General features: G+C 41.0%; 1 protein-coding gene across 11 annotated transcripts in view; it reads right to left on the reverse strand.

The window, feature by feature from the left end:
* The window catches only part of VPS13B (vacuolar protein sorting 13 homolog B), a 922,277-nt gene that overhangs the window by 432,642 nt on the left and 462,904 nt on the right, over nucleotides 1-26,731 (reverse strand). For 10 of the 11 annotated variants that reach the window (XM_073330462.2, XM_073330464.2, XM_073330463.2 and 7 more), the window contains exon 21: nucleotides 20,464-20,611. In XM_073330462.2, coding sequence (XP_073186563.2) covers nucleotides 20,464-20,611 — 148 coding nt within the window. The remainder of the gene's footprint in view (nucleotides 1-20,463; nucleotides 20,612-26,731) is intronic. The other variant, XM_073330465.2, reaches the window with a different exon arrangement.

Below are 26,731 nucleotides of genomic sequence, written 5' to 3' on the forward strand. Positions count from 1 at the left end.
AGGCAGCAGTTCTGCAGAGAAGGACCTAGGGGTGACAGTGGACGAGAAGCTGGATATGAATCAACAGTGTGTGCTCGTTGCCAAGAAGGCCAATGGCATTTTGGGATGTATAAGTAGGGGCATTGCCAGCAGATCGAGGGACGTGATTGTTCCCCTCTATTCGACACTGGTGAGGCCTCATCAGGAGTACTGTGTCCAGTTTTGGGCCCCACACTACAAGAAGGATGTGGAAAAATTGGAAAATGTCCAGCAGAGGGCAACAAAAATGATTAGGAGACTGGAACACATGAGTTATGAGGAGAGGCTGAGGGAACTGGGGATGTTTAGTCTACGGAAGAGAAGAAGAAGGGGGGATTTGATAGCTGCTTTCAACTACCTGAAAGGGGGTTCCAAAGATGATGGATCTAGACTGTTCTCAGTGGTAGCAGATGACAGAACCAGGAGTAATGGTCTCAAGTTGCAGTGGGGGAGATTTAGGTTGGATATTAGGAAAAAAATTTTCACTAGGAGTGTGGTGAAACACTGGAATGCGTTACCTAGGGAGGTGGTGGAATCTTCTTCCTTAGAAGTTTTTAAGGTCAGGCTTGACAAAGCCCTGGCTGGGATGATTTAATTGGGGATCGGTCCTGCTTTGAGCAGGGGGTTGGACTAGATGACCTCCTGAGGTCCCTTCCAACCCTGATTTTCTATGATTCTATGATAATACTGAGAAAGTTCCACACTTAATTTGCAAAATGTAACTGTGACGTTTCACTCCATATTCTTTATGAAAATATGCTTATGATAAGAATATAACATAACTGAGATGTACTTTAGGCAAGATGGGTCTTGAAAGGTATCATTGGAAAGGTTATAGTTTACTGAATATGATTATCCAGTTTGTATGCCTGTATCATTTCTGTATCTGTATTTCAGCTATGCTACTTTGGGTGATGCCCACTGCTAACACTTCAGGTACAACAATGGAAAAGCCAGGAAGGGCCAATGGCCCATTAGCGAGGACAATGGACTGTGAAAAGGCTTGGCCTTCCTGAGGGCCATTCATACTGCCACTGACTCATGGACTCTGGATACTACAGAGTCAGGTGGTATTGTCACCTGATACTAAACATTATCTGGGACTACTTGTAACTTTCCACTGGAAAGGGGTGGAGGGGTCAAGTTTGGGAAACAAAGGATTCCCACCTTATGTAAATCCTATTTAAGGGTGGGGAAAAAGGCAAAGGGGACTCCACCTCTCCATGGCTTTTCTGCGCACGAAGAAAGACTGCTAAAGCCACCTGAAGGAAGGTGTGGGGGAGGGGAGTCCAGACTGAGACAGGGCTCCAGTCTGAAAAGAAATATAACTGGAACTCTGAACCACAGTAACTTTACATTTTGTAACATGTTTCTTAAGTATATTGAGCTTAGCTTGTGTATTTTGCTTTATTTGGTCAGTAATCTGCTTTGTTCTGTCTGTTATCTCTTATATTCACGTAAAATTCACCTTTTGTAGTAGGGAGTGGGCATGTGAGTGCTGGGGGAGTCTTCTCACACACAGCTGACTTCTGGCTGTGTCTCCAGCAGGGTCTGGCCCTACCTGTGTGTGCTGCAAGAGGCCGGAGAGCCTAATCCAGCAAAGCAGTAAAGAGGGAACTCAAACTCAGGGGAGGCTCAGTTAAACGCCAGCAGATCAGGTGACAACCCAAAGGCCACAAACCCATCACAGTAACATACTGCATGACTTTAGGATTTACAAAAGTGAAAAGGATTAAATTAAAATACATCAACGAAACTGGCAAGTACCATATCTAATGAATGAAACAGTTTCCCCTTTTCCCTCACATTTCTTGGAAGTAATAATAATTTATATTAAACAGAAAAATACCATATGTATAATGTGAAGCAGTCAGAGAAAATTATTTGTGTAGCAGTGGTGCAGTAGTCACCATTAAAACTGAATGCTTACCAACAGTTACCATTGTATACAAGATGCACCGATTATTAAAAAATAACTGCAGTATCACAGATACTACCAAGTGTTTACCAACTACATTGATAAATGTTGATTTTTATAGAAATCATCAGCAATCAAATATTAATAAGAATAAACTTTCTACAAAACATTTCAATTAATTAAATTTGGGATGCTTAAAACATTTTAGGTATTTTTGATTTAGAATGAACTATGTTCTACCTTCTCAGAACAATACACTGACATTTCCTTAAAATGAATAAGAGATTCTAAAACTAGAATGGCTTACCGTAGTGTACGTTCTTTTCTATTGGCATGAGCTCTTCATGCTGAAGCAGAAAGTTCTCATTTCATGTCTCAACTTTGGACTTGGTGTAATGCTCACTGCTGAGTCTGCAGTGCAGTACCAGCAGAATACAGCTAGTGGTGTCATCCTTTGGATAGATAAGGTGGGCAAGGGAATATATTTTATTGGGTCAACTTCTGTCGGTGAGAGAGACAAGCTTTCGAGCTTACACAGAGCTCTTCTTCAGGTCTTGGACAGGTACACTGAGCATCACAGCGAAGTACAACGTGGAACAGATTGTTTAACATAGGTAGTTAGCACATATTCTAAGGGACCATTCAAGGTGGAGTTGCCCGTTAACAGCTATGACCAAAGAGAATATATGCTGGCTACCTATGCTAAACAACCTTGTACCTCTAATATCCTGGGACCAACACGGCTACAACACTGCATTCATCTTTTGGATGAGGTATTAAATCAAGGTCCCATTTCTCTAACTGATGGGTGTCCACATGGAAATTAACAATTTCAAAATATTTAATGAAAAGAAGAGCAAGACAATCCTGACACTCTGACAAAATTGTTTCTCTCATTAAAACAGTTTCTAATACCAGTGGCTGTATGTGAGCTACTGATGAGTGTATAACATTTGCTTATACAGTCACTTGCAGCATGAACAATTTCCAATTGATTTTCCTTCAAGTGTTTGGATATTTGCATATGAAATGCTCTATATAAAAACAATTCTCTACTACTGTGTTACTGACTGATGCATTTGAGATGTCAGCCACAGGGTTACAACTTACTATTTCAGAAGCAGGTTTAAACATTTTTAATTTAACTATTTTTCAATAATTCAGTTCTCAGAGAAAAAGTGAAAATAATTGAAAATTTAAAAAATAATAGAGATGAACAAATACAGTTTTTACAGAACACTACAAAAGATTCAGCTGAAATTGTAGTTGGTATCCTGCCATATTAGCACTTCTGGAAGCTTAAAAGCATTGGTATTCAAGCTTCCCCACAGCTGGTGTTTCCAGTTACAGTGATCCATAATATTTTCTCACCCACCTGTGTCATACAGATTATATACGTGAACATTTTGCTAAAGCTACCTGATGATGGATACGCTTCTCTAGCTGGCTGCAAGTCAGCTAATCTTCTATTTTTTTCTTTCAGCTAATATAGCTGCTGAGAATGTGAGCAGAAGATCTGGGTGGCTGGTGGAGCTGAAAGAAGAACTCAGCTGGCCTCTCTCTTCTTTGAAGGAAGAGTGGAGGCTGAAATGGGGCCTTCAAAGAAGGGAAGAACAGATATCAAAAAGGAGTTTGGGTGGTGAAAGCAAAGATTATGGTGCACTTTGGAAGCAGAAAGGGAAATTTAGGGGGCCTTGAATAGTGAGGGAACAAAGATCAGAGAAGATGATGCAGGAAGGTGGGAGTGAGTGGAAATGGTTTTGTGGAGTTTATATGGATGAGGAGCACCTACAAGAAAGACATGCATATCAAGATGTGGGAGAAGAGAAAGGTGAAACAAAACAAGGTGGTGATGGTCAGACTATGGAGTTTCAGAGTAGCAGCCGTGTTAGTCTGTATTCGCAAAAAGAAAAGGAGTACTTGTGGCACCTTAGAGATTAAATAAATTTGTTAGTCTCTAAGGTGCCACAAGCACTCCTTTTCTTTTTGCAGTCTATGGAGTGAAGACAAGAAAGACAGCAATGGGTTAGCTAGGCAAGAGAATAAACTGAGGATAAGAGGAGGAAGAAGAAAATACAGCAAACAGAATATTAGGGGAAAAGACAGTGAGCAAAACTCAGAGAGGAAAGAGAGCAGAAAACCAGGAATGGAGAGAACTAAAGGATATTTAAAAGTAAGAGAAAAGGGGAAGGAATGCTTTAAAGTGGGGAGGTAGGGTCATTTACATTTTTTTGTGCAACAATGTTTTTTCTCCTCATCACTGGTCCAGCCATAGGTCCTTTAAAACACATTCACCACTTCAACACTAACTTATTTTTCTACAGGTCTATTAAACCCAGTCCCAGCCTTTCCATGTAGAGATGGTGAGAGAGAAACAGTCAAAGGAAGAAGGGAAAAATCCAACAATCTATGGAAAAAGACAAATGGCCAATATAACTTTTGCACCCTCATCACTGCATTATCTCACCTCCGAGAACAGAGAGGATCAGTAAACAACAAATAAATAAGGGAGGTCAGGCAACCATCTACATCCTTACTGAGTAACTGTGTGAACTTACTGTCACCCGCGCCTTTTTTTCTCCCCTTCTCCATTGTTCTTTTCCTGTAAATTACCACTACTGTCACATGTTAACTCTAGACTATACATTCTATTGTTTTTTCTTATTTTGTGACTTGTCTAGGATATTGCTGGATGCTTGATAAATAATAACAGTAGCTTGATACTTGGAGCAGGGGCCTTGTCTTATTTATTTGTTGAGCACTTAAGTGCCATATTAGTAACAATTTTGCTCTTTTACCATACTTCATTTCCGGCAAGGTTTCAGCAGCCTTTATGTCATAAGCTGGTAAAATTAGAGATCCATGTTTTAAATTATTTTACAGCAATTCCAAGCTGCTGTCAGTTAATATATAGGCTTGGTTTCTAGTTGTTCTCAAGAGACTGGCTTCTAAGAGCATGCTCGAAAAGAAACAGGTAAAATCAAGACTTTTAAGACACTATCTCTCTCAACCAGCAAGGACTACACACACATCTTACACTAATGCAGGACTCCCAGCTTTCTAACCATTTAAGACATGCATAGCTAGCCCCGATGGCTAACAATACCAATCTTAAAATAATCAGTGATCTCTCTATCAAGAAGTGTTTTTTGAAACTGGTCTGACGACGAGTATAACAAAAGCCTCAACCTATAATTAGTGTGATTTTTACTCCTTGTTTTATGGAGAAAAGGGAGAGAGGAAGAAGAGTGGTAAGAGAAAAGTCTAGATATAAAAAGGTAACATGAAACTGGAAATATGGTAGACAGAGTCAATTAAACTAGGAGATGGCAGTGAAGGGATTAAAGAAATGGAAAAAAGGCAGAGATATACAATTTAAAGATTAGCATACTATGTATCATTCATATTCCAATATATATTATACATCTCTAGCAGAAAAGAGGAGCTGAAAGAAAGGGTAAAGAGTTAATTGTAATTCTTTTGATGAGGAAACCTCACCTTCTAGAGCTGAACCTTTCCAAATTCTCATAACTACCATCTCCTGTGGCCTCACATCCACAACAGAGATCTTTCTAGCTAGTCAACCACAGACTAGAGGAAATGGGACTTCAAGTCTAGCATTCTCCAACTCCACTGACAGGCCAGATCTTCCCTCCCTAAATCCTCTAACCAGAAACCAATTCTGCTCAACAGGCTACAATATGAACCCTAAAACAAAAGCATACGTTGTCCCATCCACTTCCAACAAGCTATTGATGAAAAATAGGGGGGTACAGAGGCTAAGAGTGACAACATTTCCAGAACCCTACTATCTCTCTTTACCATTAGGGGTCTATTTGAGGTGGACATGATGTCCCTTTAAATCACTATTTGAGGTAGACATCATGTCCCTTTAAATCACTTTTATTCACCAGCAATCTTTTAGCTTTTACTTTTTTCATTGAGGCTTAAATTTAAATGTGCACATAAAACCACATGTGCACGAATTGTACATGGGCAAACCAGAGCTCTGCATACCCGTGTGCAGATGCAACTCCTATCTATATCTGTACATCATGCATTCTATACCTGCAACTCCAGAGCATGCAAAAACGTGCACATATTTAAAAGTTGAAGTCTAGGATTAGAACCAAACATTTTGTCATGTACATTGCAATCTTAAAAAAGATAAAAGAACAAATTTTGAAAAGATCGTTTTTTAAACAAACAGTGCTGTAGCTTTGCTTGTCGTATATAATATTTCCCACTTTCACATAATTTGAAAGTCTTTAACGAAGCAAGAATTAACTATGCCAAATTCCATAATGCATTCTTCAAAAAACTAACTACTTTTAATTCAAAAAGGAAAACAGAATACTTAGTCAAACCACTCTATCTCCTGAGAGAAACAAAGCTATCATATTTTATTCATTAGTGTCAAACTCTGTGCCATGAAATTATTTTACAATGAAACTAAATACCCGATTAATCATAAAAGGAATGGGATTTAGTCTAAACTAGTAAGATAAAGTACATGATTAAAGTGAGCGATTCCTAATATAAATGAAATCTAACAAGGATGTTTTCTTTTTTGCTGCAGTAATGTCCATTTTGCTAAATAATTAAAAACATAACTTCTCAACATCCACTTTTAATTTAAATTGAGCAGTTTTTCATTAGAAAACTAAGGAGTACTTTGATGACCCATGAAACAGTTGTTTGGCTTTATTATTACCATTATTTATCATTTATCAATTTTTGCAACAAAATTTTTGCTACAAAAAAAAGAGGTTGTTTGTAAAATCAACAACATTACCATTCTCGACACCTCCAGATTTTGAACAACAGACTTTTTGACTAGTAATTTCTGGTTTGACCATTGCCAGCAATGGGAAATCTGATTCCATAACGAAGAAGATCGTAGCAATGGTCAAAGGTCAGAATCAGCTAGAGAACTGAAAAAGAGAATGAGCCAGCCACAGGGATGAATTCTCAAAACGCAAGTCCAAAGTTATGTACAGATAAAATGTAGATGCTTGCATAAACAGGCAACTGCCATATACTAATGTTGCATTTGGGCATGCAAGTAAATATTTGCATGAGCAATTACCTGTGCAAAATGAAAGTTTACGCAGTTTTTGTAGGTGTAATTCAGAATCCAAGTTTTGAAAAACTCACTCAGTACAAATACACACTTGCCCATACCCTCACTCCTTCCCCCCATAACAACTTTGAAGAGCCATTAAAATTCTATAATTGCAAACTAACCAGTCCTCAATGCCAAATATGCATTAATCCTAGTTCCCTCTTACTTTTCCTCTTCCACGTAGCAGGCCCACCTCCCTTTCCACTCCTGAGTATACCCTTCTTCATTTTATAAAGACTTTCACATCCCTGGCTCAAGCATTCATACTTCCCACTTGCTTTCTCCCAACTACTAGCTTCACACTTATGAAGTTGCTCTGAGTTTCTCGGTTCCATGAAAAAGTATTCCTCCTTAGCCTATGGTTTCCAGCCTGAGAGAAATATGAGGATCAACACTGAGAGCAAACAAGCTTGGAGTAAAAGAGTGGGATGGGCAATGAGGGCTCCCACAAAGTTATTATTTAATATTTATTTAAAGGCAGCACCTGTAAGCACAGGTCTTGAATACAGTGAAAATTAAAACGTTAATAGAGTCATAGATTTTAAGGCCAAAAGAGACCACTTGATCATCTAGTCTGACCTCCTTTATATCACAGACCACCAATGCCACCTAACACCCACACACTAAACCCAACAAGATGGATGCTTGGAGTTACAAGTGTAACTCTTCTGCCCATCAGAGTTGGCAGCAACAAGACTATAGGAAATGGGAGATCAAGTCTAGCGTTCTTCAACTCCACTGACAGGCCAGATCTTCCCTCCCTAAATCCTCTAAACAGAAACGAATTCTGCTCAATAGGCTACAATATGAACCCTAAAACAAAAGCATATGTTCAGTATCTAGGGGTGCTGTTTCAATAACACAATGCAAAATCAGCTCAAGCCCCCACCCAGTGACCTGGGACAATTACATACCACCCCCCGGGTGCCTCTAAGAGGCAATACTTCCCCTCTCACAAGCAGAGTCTGAGTGTAGCAAAAGCCTTTTAATAAAGGAGGGAAACAATGCGGCATTATGTTGGGGAAACACCACAAACAGGATTCATAACACAAACCACCCACCCCCAAGTAAGTTTGGCAGCGTCCTTTCACCCTCAGGGTCTTAAGTCCAGCAACCCAACAGTCACCCCTCACATAGTTTCTACCCTTGGTCAGTGCAGCCCCCAGAGTTCAGAAGTTCATCTGCAGAGTTTACCTCCCAGCCTGGGTGGAAGTGGGGGGAGGTATGTGGGCATCTTACATGCTCCACTGCTCGGGTCACCGGTCGATTGCCATGCCTCTCCGTGGGGTTCTGCTGCAGTCTTCACTACCAGCTGCGCCTCTCCGCCAGCCGTCCAGCTAGCTGCTCCTCTCCGTTAGCTGTCCTGCCAGCCACTCACCAATATGCCTTCAGACCTCCCCGCACACACACTTAACACAGCTCTCAGTGAATTCAGCTCTTAGTAACTTCAGTTCTTTAGTGATTTCAGCTGTTAGTAGTGGGGCCCCAGTGCTGGTGCACTCAGAACCACTAGTCCAAAGTTGTTCTAATGCTTCGACCTAGGTATCAGTGATTTCAGCTCTGCAGCATGTAACAAGACTCCTAATGGAGTCAGAATTAGCTCTGTTATTACACAGTGGAGAGAGGAGGAGTCAAAGTGGTGTTTAGGGCCCTCAGAAGGGGCCCACACTACCAGGTACACATACCTGTCCCCAGCCTCTTGCAGGTCACTGGGCTTTGGAACCCATGTCCCTTGCCTAGTGAGTGTTACTTAGTTGAGGTCCCCCCCGCCCCGGTCTCCTGCTGGTAATAGCTCACCTTACCTGATCACTCTGTTACAGTCTGTATGGTAACACCCATTGTTTCATGTTCTCTCCCCACAATATTTTCCACTACATGCATCCAATGAAGTGAGCTGTAGCTCACAAAAGCTTATGCTCAAATTAATTTGTTAGTCTCTAAGGTGCCACAAGTACTCCTTTTCTTTTTGCAGATACAGACTAACACAGCTGCTACTCTGAAACACTTTGTTGAGGGAGCGTCCCTCCATTATAAAATGCCAAGTACAGTTCTACTGTCCTTGATTCACATAACCAGGATAACAACATTTTGTTACTCCTGCCCCAATAACAGAGAGACTGGGGATCCCACAGCAGCCAAAGTGACCATTTGGGCAAGCAGTCCCATCATGCTAGGCGGGGTGGGTGTGCCCATGCAAACGAGATCAGCCTCTGAATTCCTTTTCCACAACTCACCACCAGATGTCAGGGTAGAGCTCATTCTGACTCTGCTTACACAAGGATGGCCCATGTTCAGAATGAACAAATTAGGAGAAATGTGATGGTGGTACGAATTATAGAAAAACTGAGGAAATCCACACTTAGATGGTTTGGACATGTGAAAAGAAGATCAGAAAACTATATTGGAAAAAAATTGTTACTAGCCTTTAATAATTGTTGTTCTTCAAGATGTGTTGCACATTTCCATTCTACTTTTGGTGTATGCACGCCCCATGCACAGTCATCAGAATTTTTCCCCTCAGAGGTACCTATTGGGGTGGCTCGAGCGCCCTCTGCTGCCGTAGGCCGCTAGCATCAGTATAAAGTGCCCAGATGAGCTCAGTTCCTTTTTTCTAGAAACTCCAATGTAGAGGGGCAGGAGGGTGGGTTCTGGAATGGACATATGACAACACAACTCAAAGAACAACAGTTACAAAAGGTGACTAACCGTTTTTTCTTCTTTGAGTGACTGCACATGTGCATTCCACTCTTGGTGACTTCCAAGCTGTAATATAGGCAAAGGGATCAGCGTTCACATACACACAGAGCATAACACAGCTCAACAAATTTGTCATTATCCCTAAAATAATGGGTGGTGACATAATGGGAGGAGAAAGTGTGCACCGATGACCAGGTTGTTCCTTTACAAATGTCCTGGGTGGGGATCTGTCCTAAGAACACTGTTGCTTGCGATCCCGTGGAACGAGCAGTCAGATTACTGGGCGGCTAAACGCCTGTCTGATCACAACAAGTACAGATACATGAAATTCTGTGCAGACATTGGGAGATCTCTCATTTTGTCTGCTACAGCCATGAACAGTTAAGGTGGAATGCTGAAACAGTTTAGTCTTTTCTATGAAGAATTCTAGAGTGTGTCTAACATCCAGTTACTGTAGTCGTTCGTTGTTATTTGCACGAGGCTTTGGAAAAGCCAGGTATGTGAACTTCTCGATTGCTATAAAATTGCTAAACTATTTTTGGGAAGAAACTCAGGTGAGAACATAAATACACCTTTCTTTAAAAAAGACTGTCTATGGTAGCTCCGTACAGTTCAGAAACTCTTCTGCCAGACATGTTGGCAATTAAAAAAAAAAAACACCTTCCAAGAGAGGTATAGTAAGGAGCACATTGCTAAAGGCTTAAATGGTGGTCCCATAAGTTTGACAAGACCAGGTTCAAGTCCCAAGGAGGAACAGGCTTCCTTACTTCAGGGTACAACCTTTCTAGGCCTTTGAGGAATCTGACTGCCATGGCATTTGAAAAAACAGAGTTATTGTCCACTTGAGGGTGGAAAGCGCATATTGCTGACAGGTGGACCTGATAGAGGGTCCTGGTAAGCCTTGCAGTTTCAGGTGCAACAAATACTTGAGTATATTTTGGATGGATGAATGCATAGGCGAGACTCTAGTTTGGGAAACCCAGAACAAGAACCGCTTCCATTTTCATGGGCAGGCAGTCCTGGTGGAGGGCTTTCTACTACTTAATAAGACCTGGTGAGCTTGCTTTGAGCAAGCCTGTTCGCTGGGATTTAGCCATGGAGCTTCCAGACTGTTAAATGACGGGAACTCAGGTTTGTGTGGAGCAGCCAATCATGGTCCTGAGAGATCAGATCCAGGTGCAATGGGAGCAAGATTGGAGTCACCACTGAGAGGTCTAAGTGGAGAACCAATGTTGGTGGGGCTATAAATATAACCCACTTGATCTTTAGTGGCACTCTGTGTAGGAGTGGGATTGGGGGAAGAGCATAATAAAACTGTCCCATCCAGGATAGCAGGAAGGCATTCATAATAGAACCTGGACTGCAGCCTTGAAGGGAGCAGAATTGGTTACACTGTCTGTTGTCCTTGTTCACAAACAGGTCTATTTGGGGAGTCTCCCATTGCTGGAAAATGCCTCTAGCTACATCTGGGCAAAGAGACCACTTGTGACTGGAGGAAGACCTGCTCATGTGATCTGCCAGTTCATTCTACACCCCCAGAAGTTAAGAGGCCTTGAGGTTGATTGAATGGGCTATACAAAATTCCCACAGGTGAACTGCTTCCTGACAAAGGAGGGAAGAGTGAGCTCTCTCCTTGCCTATGGGGATATGATAGAGGTACATAAAATCATGAGTGGTGTGGAGAAAGTGAATGAGGAAAAGTACTTACTTGTTCCCATAATATAAGAACGAGGGGCCACCAAATGAAATTAACGGCAGCAGGTTTAAAACAAATAAAAGGAAGTCCTTCTTCACACAGCACACAGTCAACCTGTGGAACTCCTTGCCTGAGGAGGTTGTGAAGGCTAGGACTATAACAGGGTTTAAAAGAGAACTAGATAAATTCATGGAAGTTAAGTCCATTAATGGCTATTAGCCAGGATGGGTAAGGAATGGCATCCCTAGCCTCTGTTTGTCAGAGGGTGGAGATGGATGGCAGGAGAGAGATCACTTGATCATTACCTATTAGCTTCACTCCCTCTGGGGCACCTGGCATTGGCGACTGTCGGCAGACAGGATACTGGGCTGGATGGAATCATAGAATATCAGGGTTGGAAGGGACCTCAGGAGGTCATCTAGTCCAACCCCCTGCTCAAAAGCAGGACCAATCCCCAATTAAATCATCCCAGCCAGACCTTTGGTCTGACCTATTACAGCCACTCTTATGTTCTTATGTAGGTAGAACATGGCTCCAATGTTGTCTGTAAGAACAAATAAGCTTCCGCCCCAATATAAGGCAGGAATATCTGACAGGCAAGACAAACCGCCCTGAGTCTCTGACATTGATATGAAGAGAGAGATTTCTCCAGAGACCAAAGATGCTGAGTTCAGATGAGCCCCAGGTGATCTCCCCAAGCTAATGCGTCTGAGACCAGAGTCAATGAAGGTTGAGGGCGGATAAAGGGGAATGCCTGCACAAACATTGAGAGGATCCAACCACCAATTCAAAGAGATGTGAACCTGTGAGCGTACTGTGAGCACAGTGTCCAGATGGAGACAGCTTGATGAGTATATTGAGACCAGCCATGTCTGGAGAGGTCTGAGATTCAGTCTTCTGTGTTGTACCACATATGTGCATGAGGCCATGTGGCCTAGGTGCCTGACACAGTTTCAGGCTATTGTGATTGGATGACCTTTGAGATGTGTCACCAGGGATTGGATTGATTGGAATTGTAACTTGGGAAGGAACACCCTGGTCTAGGTAGAGTTCAATAACGCCCCAAGAAACTCTATCCTCTGTACCAGACAAAGGGTAGACTTGTCTGCATTGATCAGAAGGCCTAGGGCTATGAACATCAACTGGATGATTTGAACTCTGAACACAACCTGAGCCATGGACCAGTCTTTGACTAGCCAGTCATCCAGATAAGGTAGACCAGAACCCTTAATCTCCTCAGGAAAGCTGCCAATACGGCCATACATTTTGTGAATATGCAAGCAGCTGCAGACAGGACGAATGGAAGCACTGACAACTGGTAATGTGAATTCTGGTACAGTAGGAGGAGCATTCCTTACTGATGCCAAAGCCGGTGCTGAGTCTGATTGCCCTGACTCAGATGGAGGTCTCAGTGCCACCTCCATGAGTAGAAACTTTAGCCTGGCCTCCCTACCCTTCTTCATGCGAGACTTAAAGTCCTTGCAGATTTGTCAATGGTCCCCAGTATGAGCTTCCCCAGGCACTTAAAATAACTTGAGTGTGGGTCACTCAGGAACAGCCTTGTTGCAGGAAATGCAGGGGCTTTAAGCCTGGTGACTGAGGCATCCCTAGGCACTGGGAATTGGCCAAAAAAAACTGTTAAACACTGAAATCTAACTACTTAACTAATAACTTCACTAAAACTAACTAACTATTTACAATATACAGAGGAAAGTCCACTGAGAGAACTTGCAAATACAAGAAGAGCCATTCCGGTGACCATCCCAGGAGGTAAGAAGGAACTGAGAGGACACGGGGTTGGCTGGGTGCTTCTTACTGGCACCAGAATTGCACAGCAGTAAAGGGTACTTGAGCCACCCCAATGGGTACCACCAAGGAAAAATTTATGGCAACTGTGGGGCATGCACATATCAAGAGAGGAATGCACATGTGTAATCACTCAAATAAGAACAGGATATTAAACTTCAAAGTGGAGGGTAAGAAAAGAGTTGGAAGACCCAAAACTAGGTGGATAGATGTCATACAAAGAGATCTGATTAGCTGTGGAGTTTCTAAGGAACTGAGTCAAGAAAGACTGGAATGGAGAAAAAGTATTCAAAAAGCCAACCCCATATTAATGGGATTAAGGCTAAAAGAGGAAGGAGAATTATGGCAGCACCCAGAAACCCCAATCAAAATACGAGTCCCATTTTGCTAGGCTCTGAACAAACACATATGAAGACAAGGTCTCTGCCCTAAAGAGCTTACAATATAATGAGATAAGGAGCATATGAAGGGTGGGGTGGAAGAGGAATATAGTCAAATATATACATTTTTATATCTGGTGGTAGGGGTGCCTGTGCAGTGCTGCGCATTTCCCCTTTTTCAGGGGTCTTTAAACAACCCCCCCACCGCCCCCCATAGTCTTTCTCCTTCAATCACAGTCCTTCTTAGTGTCTGGTTTCTTTATTTACAAAGTTCCAAAAATGCAAACAAACAAAAAAAAATGAATTTCCCCAATCACTCACAGAGTCCCCAGAAATATGTCTTACCTCAGTGCCGGGGGAGTGGAAAAAGGTTTCCTCGCAGTGTCTCTATTATCAGCTTGCAGGTGCCCTAACCAAGCTGACTCCCTTGCAGCTTCTCAGAGTCAGTCCCCTCTTTCCAGAGCAGCAATAGCTCTCTTATAAGGAACCAGCTGCTTGAGGTTCCTTCCCTCAACCAGATGTCTCTGGTTGGTTCATTTAGCAAGCCTGCTCCAGGCTTCTAGTCTCCTGCATGCAGTTCTCTCACTCCCTCTGTTTTCTCACAACGTACATATATAATCTTTTAAAAATAATAAATCGATAGAGTGCCAACAGACATCCTGTTTGTCCATCAAACCACCTTTAATTGACTGCTTTCTTATAGGCATCACTGTAGAATGGTCCTGAGGATGAAAGATTTGAAAGAAGCAAAGGGTAGAGATTTTACCTTCCTATTTTATCACTCCCAACTCCCTTTCCTATTTCCCTTTGAAAATCCAGTTTGTAATCCCCCCTTCTGATCTAACACGAATATGGTGTTAATTTCCCCAAAATTTCCTTTTCTGTTTATGAAAAAATAGATGTATTCAGCTTGGGTTCCTGTCACCATTTTACTCTATTTTGTTTTTTGATCAATGGTTCATTACTGAAATTATATTCACAAATATTCACACAATTTCAGTCACAGTCACATATTTATGACAACCGTATAATCAATTTCAGAACACACACTGTGGCTTCATAATTAGTTACAGAACAATCTCTCCTATCAATATTAACCATTAAAAGCACACATGTATTATTAGAATAGCTTAGATGTCTTGTGCAAACAAAAACTCCAATAAACTAAATTCTTGAAGTATCCTTCAAAAGTGGATTTTCTTCAGACAAGAAAGCATACTGAATGAATAATTTGCCCTTTTTAAATTGATTTAATTCTTCAAACACCAGACAGCTAAACAAAAGAGTTTCCTTTATTAGTTTAGTATTCATAGACTCAGATATTAAGGTCAGAAGGGACCATTGTGATCATCTAGTCTGACCCTCCTGCACAATGCAGGCCACAGAATCTCACCCACGCACTCTTGCGATAAACCTCTCACCTATATCTGAGCTATTGAAGTCCTCAAATCACGGTTTAAAGACTTCAAGGAGCAGAGAATCCTCCAGCAAGTGACCCATGCCCCATGCTACAGAGGAAGGTGAAAAAACCCCAGGGCCTCTTCCAATCTGCCCTGGAGGAAAATGCCTTCCTGACCCCAAATATGGCAATCAGTTGAACCCTGAGCATGTGGGCAAGATTCACTAGCCAGATACTCAGGAAAGAATTTTCTGTAGTAATTCAGATCCCACTCCATCTAATATCCCATCACAGGCCATTGGGCCTATTTTACCATGAATAGTTAAAGATCAATTAACTGCCAAAATCATGTTATTTCATCATACCATATTCATTCTATTAGTGTCTATGTGATAAAAGCTTTATAAAAAACATTGAGGTTACAGGGACAAACCATCCCGATGAGTCGAAAGAATAGTAAATATGGCAGGCGACCAACTTGGCTTAATGGTGAAATCCTAGCGGATCTTAAACATAAAAAAGAAGCTTACAAGAAGTGGAAGGTTGGACATATGACCAGGGAAGAGTATAAAAATATTGCTCGGGCATGTAGGAATGTTATCAGGAGGGCCAAATCGCACCTGGAGCTGCAGCTAGCCAGAGATGTCAAGAGTAACAAGAAGGGTTTCTTCAGGTATGTTGGCAACAAGAAGAAAGCCAAGGAATGTGTGGGCCCCTTACTGAATGAGGGAGGCAACCTAGTGACAGAGGATGTGGAAAAAGCTAATGTACTCAATGCTTTTTTTGCCTCTGTTTTCACTAACAAGGTCAGCTCCCAGACTGCTGCGTTGGGCATCACAAAATGCGGAAGAGATGGCCAGCCCTCTGTGGAGATAGAGGCGGTTAGGGACTATTTAGAAAAGCTGGACGTGCACAAGTCCATGGGGCCGGACGAGTTGCATCCGAGAGTGCTGAAGGAATTGGCGGCTGTGATTGCAGAGCCACTGGCCATTATCTTTGAAAACTCGTGGCGAACCGGGGAAGTCCCGGATGACTGGAAAAAGGCTAATGTAGTGCCAATCTTTAAAAAAGGGAAGAAGGAAGATCCTGGGAACTACAGGCCAGTCAGCCTCACCTCAGTCCCTGGAAAAATCATGGAGCAGGTCCTCAAAGAATCAATCCTGAAGCACTTGCATGAGAGGAAAGTGATCAGGAACAGCCAGCATGGATTCACCAAGGGAAGGTCATGCCTGACTAATCTAATCGCCTTTTATGATGAGATTACTGGTTCTGTGGATGAAGGGAAAGCAGTGGATGTATTGTTTCTTGACTTTAGCAAAGCTTTTGACACGGTCTCCCACAGTATTCTTGTCAGCAAGTTAAGGAAGTATGGGCTGGATGAATGCACTATAAGGTGGGTAGAAAGCTGGCTAAATTGTCGGGCTCAACGGGTAGTGATCAATGGCTCCATGTCTAGTTGGCAGCCGGTATCAAGTGGAGTGCCCCAAGGGTCGGTCCTGGGGCCGGTTTTATTCAATATCTTCATAAATGATCTGGAGGATGGTGTGGATTGCACTCTCAGCAAATTTGCGGATGATACTAAACTGGGAGGAGTGGTAGATACGCTGGAGGGGAGGGATAGGATACAGAAGGACCTAGACCAATTGGAAGATTGGGCCAAAAGGAATCTGATGAGGTTCAATAAGGATAAGTGCAGGGTCCTGCACTTAGGACGGAAGAACCCAATGCACAGCTACAGACTAGGGACCGAATGGCTAGGCAGCAGTTCTGCAGAAAAGGACCTAGGGGTGACAGTGGACGAGAAGCTGGATATGAGTCAGCAGTGTGCCCTTGTTGCCAAGAAGGCCAATGGCATTTTGGGATGTATAAGTAGGGGCATAGCGAGCAGATCGAGGGACGTGATCGTTCCCCTCTATTCGACATTGGTGAGGCCTCATCTGGAGTATTGTGTCCAGTTTTGGGCCCCACACTTCAAGAAGGATGTGGATAAATTGGAGAGAGTCCAGCGAAGGGCAACAAAAATGTTTAGGGGACTGGAACACATGAGTTATGAGGAGAGGCTGAGGGAGCTGGGATTGTTTAGCCTGCAGAAGAGAAGAATGAGGGGGGATTTGATAGCTGCTTTCAACTACCTGAAAGGGGGTTCCAAAGAGGATGGCTCTAGATTGTTCTCAATGGTACCAGATGACAGAACGAGGAGTAATGGTCTCAAGTTGCAGTGGGGGAGGTTTAGATTGGATATTAGGAAAAACTTTTTCACTAAGAGGGTGGTGAAACACTGGAATGCGTTACCTAGGGAGGTGGTAGAATCTCCTTCCTTAGAGGTTTTTAAGGTCAGGCTTGACAAAGCCCTGGCTGGGATGATTTAACTGGGAATTGGTCCTGCTTTGAGCAGGGGGTTGGACTAGATGACCTTCTGGGGTCCCTTCCAACCCTGATATTCTATGATTCTATGATTCTATGATTTCAAATCCGATTTTTAATTGCCAATCAAACATTCAAAATCACAAAAAAATCACTAGAAAGTTTTAACTCTGTGTCTTGTAAGTGTGGAATCATGTAATTAGCCACAAGAGAAAATAAATGTTCTGAAGCAAAATTTAATTTATGATGCTGATCTATGCAGAATACTAGAAAATATACATTCTTAGTAATAGTAAATAAAGACCACATATATGTGAAATAATGAAGTGGCCTAAATCTTTGAACAATTTTCAAATGTTTTCACTATCTATGATGTCACAGACATATCTGTAATATCCACTGTAAAGGCATATTTTCTGTCACTGCTCCTTTTCAAATGCATAAATTCAGTAACAAAATAGCAATTAAAAAGCACTAGAATTAGAGTGCCAGATTCTGATTTCAGTTATGTCAGTGAAAATCTTGAGTAATTCTACTGAATAACTGGAAAAATACACACACACAGGCACACAGAGTTATTATATATACTTCCTTCCCACACCAATGTTGATACATAGGGTGGAAACCATCTCTTCCATTCATCTCTGTCATCTGTTGCTGCTTCCATTTGCTCTGTGGTGTTCACTCAACTATTCTGCCTTTCTTGTTAAGGATTCTTTTTAAGGTTTCTCTAAGGCGGGGTCCCCAAACTTTTTCGGTCATGCCCCCACCTTACCTGGGCTGCGCCCCCACTGGGAGCCGGGTCCAGGAGTGGGACCAGAGCTGGAAGCGGGAGCTGGGGACTGCTGTGGGGCCAGAGGTATGGCTGGGAGCAGAGCCACAGCTGGCCCTGGGGCAGGGCTGGAACAAGGCCGGAGCAGAGCAAAGGAGGGGGGAAGCTGACCCAGGCCCTGCCCCCCATATGTTCTTCCGTGTCCCCCTAGGGGAGGCGCGCCCCACAGTTTGGGGACCACTGCTCTAAGCAGGGCCAGCTCTAGGCACCAGCGTTCCAAGCAGATACTTGGGGCAGCAGTCAGAAACGGGCAGCAGAGTTTCCGTGGCAGTGGCAATTCGGCAGCAGCTTCTCTCTCCTGCCATCCGCGGCACCAATTCGGCGGCAACAGGTTTTTTCAGAGCTTGGGGCTGCACAAATGGTAGAGCCAGCCCTGGCTCTAAGGCATCCTCATTTCCTTAAATCAGTTCGTATTCACTTGACACGCTTCATGTGGAAATCTGTGTGTTGTCATCCAAAGTATATGCTCCAAATATCTCCAGCACTCCCTTCTGATTCTGGTGCAAATGAGCTGCTAGTTGGTGATAATTCAGATGATTCCATATTTCCACTGGTCAAGAGGGCTCTTTTTCCCCAAAACTTCATTGAACAATTCTGTCAATTTCATTAGATGCGGGTATCAAGTACTTTTAGCATTGCTGCTGTAATTTGATCATCCTCCACTGCTTTGTTATTTTTCAGCTCTTTGACTGCAGCCTTTGCTTCTGATACCTCTGTTGGATCAATGTTAATGTCAAGTTGATCAGATTCACGTTTCATCAAATCTGGTGCTGTGGTGGGGCTGAGTCTACTGAGCACTTCTTTGAAATGCTTTGAGTATCTGTTTTTCTGTTCTACCTCAGTTGTAAGCATTTTTTCATCTTTGCTTTTTACTGGTCATGTCCTGTTTTGAAATTTTCACACAGATTTTTAGTCACTTGGTAAACAGCTCTGTGGTTTCCTATCACAGCAGCAGCTTCAGCTGCTAGCTCTGCAACATAAGCCCATCTGCTGCACACTGATGTGGCTGCTGGTCCCAAGCCCAGGTAAAGTGGGGAGGACTGAACACAAGGCTAACAATTTGGCTTTGTAGAAACATCTTACTGGCTACAGAAATGGAACCAGGCTACCACTCTGTTAAAAATTAACTCTGCCGACCCCTAATGCTGCATGACAACCCAAAAACTTTGATGCTAGCACAAGAAAACACTTCAGAGTTGGTTACTGGAACATGAGAACAATGTTTCAAATATCACAGATCTCGGCGATCATGAGGGAGATGGACAACTAAAAACTTGAAATCCTGGGTATCAATGAGAGCAGATTGATAGGTGCAGATAACAAGCACTTAAAGCAAAAGAAGAAACATCTCATTTATTCAAGTTGTAGTGACAACAAATCTTCAGAGGGAGTAGTGCTCATTATAACAAATTCTGCAGAAAAATCACTCATCAACTGGGAACCTATTAACCCATGCATCATTTTTGCCAGATTCCAAACCAAATTCCTAAAGATGTCAATCATATAGTGCTGACAGAAGTACATAGTAATGAGGACAACGATAAGTTCTATATGGAATATACACCAGTGTAAATGAAGGCAGAATTTGGCCCTGTGTATTTTATAAGGATTACTACACTTTTTAAATGGATAGAATCAATTAGTTGGCTTGTGTCTTTTTATAATAACTGAAGCACGATATGATGGCACAGAAATGAAGAGATTGTCATGTCTGTTGACAATCAGTAACAGCACACTACAACATAAGCATAGACATTTGTTAACGACCACAAACTACTCCAGCATTTAAGTTTTTGTTAAAGACAGAAAACAAAGTGGTGGCTAATACATTTTCCATAACTAAGTAGAATTGAAAGTACTGCATTGTACTTTATTTAAACATAAGACTTCTTAACATGCCAGAATGAGATTATGTAAGTAGTCCCATTAACAATATATATCAAGACAATCATTAAAATTCTACTGTAAATGCATCTCCTTCACCCAGTTTAGCAAGAGCACTGTCTGAAAGAGCATGGACCTCAATATTAATAGCAAAACAAGTGGCAAATAAAACATGTTTTAGAAATGAAAAACCAGATGATTTTTAATTACATAAATTGTAAATTAAATGAACATTTTAAAACAAACTGTTTAAGTCTGAAAAGTGTGATGCCGCTAAAAATGCTTGTGTGTTATGTGGGGGTGGAAAGACGAAATGGCTAGATTCAATTAAAAAGAGAACGTACCTGTTACAGTTTTTGTTTTGACAGGGCTGCTGGCATACTCAGAAGCTTGATTTGACTGCTGCTTTGCCAAAGGCATGCTTCCAACCGACACCTCATCCTCTTTTTTTCTTGTTAGTGGCATACCAAGAGGAAGAGTTCCTACAGGCTGCTAGAAACAGGAAAAAAGCAAGTTCTACATGGTGACTAATTCAGAGACAATGAACATATATGATAGAACATTACATCATCATAGAAAGTGTATCATAAACTGTTACTTCCCCTCAAAAATCTCCTAGAAAAATAACTTGAAATTATAATTCAAGCACATATAATATAAAAAATTTGCAGACTGAACTCCTTCAGTATGTATGAAATAGATTAAAATCTTGAAATGTTTTTAGAGACAGATTTCTGCATGCAACTCTTTCTTTGTTCCTGAAAATGCTCTGAAATATAAAAACATCAAAGACAGTAAAATTGTAATATTTTATCTGTAAACTAACCAAAACTTAAATAATACATTTGGACAAATGACAATGACCAAAGAAAGACTGAAGTCTGGATGTTTGAGGTTCCCAGAAACTGAAAGATGTTGGTGTGAGATATGAATTCTAAGACATTTTAACAAATAATAATAAATTGTACAGTCCTTTATTTACAAAGCAATTTACAAACTTTGACTAATTAAGCCTCAAAATGTTGGATGAAGTAAACATTATTATTATTTACATAATGCCATGTGTATACCAGGTGCTTTACAGCAAAAAAAAAAAAAAAGGATGAAATCTATAACTTAAATACGAAGGACCACCTTCTTACAGTTACGAATGTTGAATAATATCTTATTTCTTGGGCAGTCCGAGTAAAATCAATGAAGCTACACATGAAGTAAGATATTGCTTAATATGAATAAGGGTATTAGAATCCACTCCTAAAGTAAGTGTTAGTTTCCCATTTTATGGAGTGCAGAAACAGGTCCAGAGAGATTAAATGATTTACCCACGGCCAAACAGTGAGTCAGTGTCAGTGCTGAGATTAGAAAACAGAGTACCTGGCTCTAAGTTATGTCTTCAAGCCATCAAGACACATTTTCTTTTTAATGTACGTTATTCAAAAAATCAAAATGACAGGACTGTGGGTCATTGCTACAAAATTGATCATTAGGCTCTTTAAGTAAACAGCCCCTCAAATTGTCTTAGAAGCTACACCACAGCTGGCAACAGTCGCTGGGAAATAGGAGATTTTTTTTCTCAATGCCTGACCATTAGTAGGAGAGAACGACGACACATTCCCAATGCTGATTTTGCTTTTTTCATTATTTACAGATGATACAGTTTCTCTGAAGACCAGACAGCAAAGTTACACATACTTTAATCAAGTTTTTTGTTGTTGTTTAAATGTGTTGGTATCAGAGTGATAATGTAATTCCTATAGCTGAGGATAAAGAAACCTCACACGTTGCATGAGGAATCTTTGTGGGGAACAGTTTGTGTGAGGCAGGGGTTATGTGCTTGTAAATTTCCCACAGTGGAAAACAGATTATTGAATTAAGCAATGTGCATACACACAAAATATCGTCCATGGATGAGTGACTGCTAAACACCTTTAATTATGCTTAGGAACTCCACTAGGAAAATAAGTTAGTGCAAGAAAAACAAACGACTCATCAGAAAAATCCAGCATCTACTGAGGAAGTAGCATGCTTTAATTATACCCCAAAGAAACCAACCTGAATGTGAGATGGGATGTGAGACAGAAAAGAGCAGCCCCACTGCTGTAGACAAATAGAAGACCCCAGGATATGCCAATCAGACACCAGCCACGCACCAGAAAGCCCTAAAAGTCACTCCCCCTAGCAACGTAAAAGGAATTTTCAGTCAGCATTGAAAAAGCAAGACAAGGGTTATGCCATAAAGTTATTTTCCATACGGAAAGGTAGGTCATAGGAAAATTTGTAAAACACACTTTTGTCAAGACACTTTTAGTAATACTGCATTTCTCTTTTGAAAATTTAGCCACTTATCCTTTTATGACTATTTTATATGGCAAAAATGATTGCACCTTTCCTACTGCCTACTGCTGAGAATCTTTTCCTTCTACAATTTGGCATTTCTGGATATGACATGGCAAAGAGTGCTGGCATGCCAAATTAAAGCAGTGTCTTGGAAAATATGACCAGAGACTATGAGGCACGATGAAAGTACAGGCTGGGAACCGACTAGCTAAGCAGCAGTTCTGCAGAAAAGGACCTGGGGATTACAGTGGATGAGAAGCTGGATATGAGTCAGCAGTGTGCTCTTGTTGCCAAGAAGGCTAACGGCATATTGGGCTGCATTGGTAGGAGCATTGCCAGCAGATCGAGGGAAGTGATTATTCCCCTCTATTCGGCACTGGTGAGGCCACATCTGGAGTACTGCATCCAGTTTTGGGCTCCCCACTACAGAAAGGATGTGGACAAATTGGAGAGTCCAGCAGAGGGCAATGAAAATGATTAGGGGGTTGGGGCACATGACTTACAAGGAGAGGCTGAGGGAACTGGGATTGTTTAGCCTGTAGAAGAGAAGAGTGAGGGGGGGGGGGATTTGATAGCAGCCTTCAACTACCTGAAGGGGGGTTCCAAAGAGGATGGAGCTTGGCTGTTCTCAGTGGTGGAAGATGACAGAACAAGGAGCAATAGTCTCAAGTTGCAGTGGGAGAGGTCTAGGTTGGATATTAGGAAAGACTATTTCACCAGGAGAGTGGTGAAGCACTCGAATGGGTTACCTAGGGAGGTGGTGGAATCTCCATCCTTAGAGGTTTTTAAGGCCCACCTTGACAAAGCCCTGGATGGGATGACTGAGTTGGGGTTGGTCCTGCTTCGAGCAGGGGGTTGGATTAGATGTCCTCCTGAGGTCTCTTCCAACCCTAAACTTCTATGATTCTATGAAAGTGGTATGATGGAAAAAATTGTCTTAAGAGACAAAATCTAGTTCTGAACCATTGTTTCAACAACGTAGAAGTATATGTAACACCATTAGACGTGTAGGGAAAAGCATCAAGACTATAATAGCAAGAGAAAGATGGAAAACATTATGGCCATATATTGAATGCACGAGTACTGGACAATGAAACAGCTGTTTCATCTTTGCTCTCCAAAATCAAGCCTGATGCTGTTGATGATGCCCAATACAGTCTTGTCAGTTTTTTGGCAAAAAACTGCTGGTTATAAGTATGCAGTAGATGAAAGATCAATGTTGAACTGAATAAAAAGGGTTTGTCAAGATATTGGGGTTTAGCCACAAACTTACATGGAAATTATGGCTTGGGAAATAGCAGATGACAACAGTACCACAGCTCTATCAGATGATGAATCTGATGGGAAAGGTAATGATGCACTCAAGTGTTACCATCAGCATTTTATCACATCAAAAATTTAGAGATAAACTCTACTGCACATTTGTTGCTAAACCTAATTGAGAACCAACCTTTTGATTACTAGTAGGTGTTGTTATAGTAAGGGTAAACATACAAAAGACTTAATATAGCTATGAAAAATTATAGCAGCTTTTTACACAAAGCTGTACCATACTAGGGAACACTGCAACAAGAGGCAGTGTACTGAAACAGGACAGATGGCAGGACACCTTGTATGTTACACAGGGAGAAAAAAAACTAATACCACACCAATTTTTCTGCTGATCTTTAAAAAATTTGTCTGGAAATAAATGAACTAAAGTTCAGGGAACCTGAAGTGTATTTATGCTCAGTGAACTAATGTCATAAAAAGGTTTATAGCCTTATTGAATAAGAGAGTTATATTGATGTAATTATAATTATTTTTGATTAATTTTAAATCGTATTTGCCTCCCCTCTAGCTTTTCCTGCTTTTGTCCTGGTTGTAGTAAGACTTCCCTTCCCCAGTCAGTGACGTAATATATAATACTGCTGCACTTTCCTGAAACTACAAATGTTCCGTTGGTTGGAGTACACACTTGCAGAAGTTGCACAAAGCCTGGAGAAAAGCACATGAAGTCCCATACAGCTAGCTTATGAGGAATAAGGGACAACTGTCTGTAGACCACCACCTACGCGGCCAGAGCAGCGATCCTTACAAAGGGCTTCTTAGGGAACTGCTGATGTTATCAGTAGGTATGGGACAGAGAGGTAATTATTCTTGCAAATAGGAAAAAGAGAAGAAGGTGACAAGAAAAGAAAAAGGGGTATAAATGATCCAAGACTGAACTTTTTTTCAGTAAGCCTTTCACATGTTTTAATAAGGAGGTAACTGCATTTCTTTGGGACAGTGAAGATCACAAAACCATTCTCAGTTAAGGGGTTTGGTTGTGACATGTATTAATCCAGAGTCCGATGACCATTAGGAAACATTACATAAATCTCTTTGATAAAGCTTTTCCATCTTAGCCAGAATGATATTCACATCAGACATTCCCTCTCTATCTTATCCAATAAACTACCAATAAACTACCCCAAGCAGAACTTTTTATAACACAAAAAGAGAGAAAAACCATAGACTCCACAAAGTCCACTGGAAACTTCATTATTGCTAATCTAATTAACCTGGAAGGATTTCAGATACTACAGCAAAAATTTCTCTAAGCGTATTTAATAGCTATTGAAACTATAAAAATGGTGCCCATTATACAGTGCTTTTTGAATTGTTTTAAATGCAGAAAAGGTTTCTTCTGGTCATAATTTCTCTTATTTCCTCTCCCCTTTGCAGTAAAAGAGAAAATTCCATATGGTCAATTTAATATACAAATTGTTCAGCAATATCTTTCTAAAATTTTTAATATCATGAATAATTCCTATCTTTTACACCAATGACTTCAGCTAGCTCAACTGGGAACACTAAGGAGGAAGTTCTAAGAAAAATAACTGTCAAGACTAAAATATGTGCAATGCTCGTTTTAGTTTTCAAGACCAATCATCTGTTCGTGACAGGAAAAAAGTAGCCAGCAGTAAGCATCACTTAAATCTAAATGAGCACATGGAGAATTTTAAAGAACTCTTCTGGAAAATCAAAACAGGGCATATATAATAGATTAGATTTAAAGGTTTGTTTTATCTACTTAAAAATCAAACTTCACTTTACATTTTTTAACATCACATTGTTATAAGTAACTCCTAATGTTTTAATAACCAAAAGAGATTTGAGAAAAAAAAAACAAGTTCTCTATCTTTTCCAGTGTCTTAACTTTGTGTATTAGATAGTACTTTGGGCATATTCAGCTCCCCTGCATCTCCTCCAGAAATCATCTCCCATTTTTGTTTGTATAGGTTTGTCACATAGCCAGAAGGGAAACAAAATTAAAAAAAGAAAAAGGTGATTTGCAAAATTCATTGACTTCAATGGGACTCCATGCAGGAATAAATACATGCTCATAAGTAACTGCTTCCAGGTTGAGAGTCTATGATTGGAAAGACTTAAAAGATTAATTGTAGAGATAAGACTTTCATACAACTTTGTCATAAAAGAAAAATAAGTGCACCAAAGGCTGTTCTAATTTTTGTAATTGTTTTGCAGTCACATCACTAAATAAAATCCAGCTGCAAGGACACTGCTAACTTGAAAGCCACCCAGTTTAAAAAAACTGAGATGAACATTATAATCGTGAGACTGAGTGCAGTTCAAGTTGACTGTATTCTTGTAATTGGACTTTACTTACTCATGAGGATTCACATATTTCCTCAGGAAGCCACACGGAAGTCACTGAGAGTTCCTATGGGATAATTATATATTATGATGTATTCATTCTGACAAATAATATGCTTTTGGCCCTCACTCCAGCCTTCACATATATTGGGGAGCAAAGTGGGGGGGAAAAAGAAAAAGAACATAAAGCTCTGTAATCTAGTGTTAGGCACACTAAACAGCAAGCCAAGAGCCCATGAGTTCTACTCCTTTCTCTTGCACTGAATGCTCTTAATATTTCTGTGACTTTCACAACCCATACTATGAGCCAGGCTTTCATACCTTGTTTGGGGTAAATATCATTCACCATTTTACAGATAATTGAATAGAAACCAGGAATAGAGCTATAACAGAGCCAAGACTCATTGACTTTGCAACATCTTTCTGCATCACCTTCTAGCAGCTACACATACAGAAGTTTCTGACTGTGAGTATTTCTGTGCAAAGAGATTTGGCTCTTTACCTCAAGTGGAAGAGGCCACTTTTACATTCAGAGGTACTGGATTCAGTACACACAGATGACCCAAACAGGACATTGTTACATTTATCGATGCTGTCTGTAACCACTGGATCAGAATCCATTCGCACAGCCACAAA

This window comes from Lepidochelys kempii, chromosome 2 (genome assembly GCF_965140285.1).
Source record: "Lepidochelys kempii isolate rLepKem1 chromosome 2, rLepKem1.hap1, whole genome shotgun sequence".
In the NCBI taxonomy this organism is placed as follows: domain Eukaryota; kingdom Metazoa; phylum Chordata; order Testudines; family Cheloniidae; genus Lepidochelys; species Lepidochelys kempii.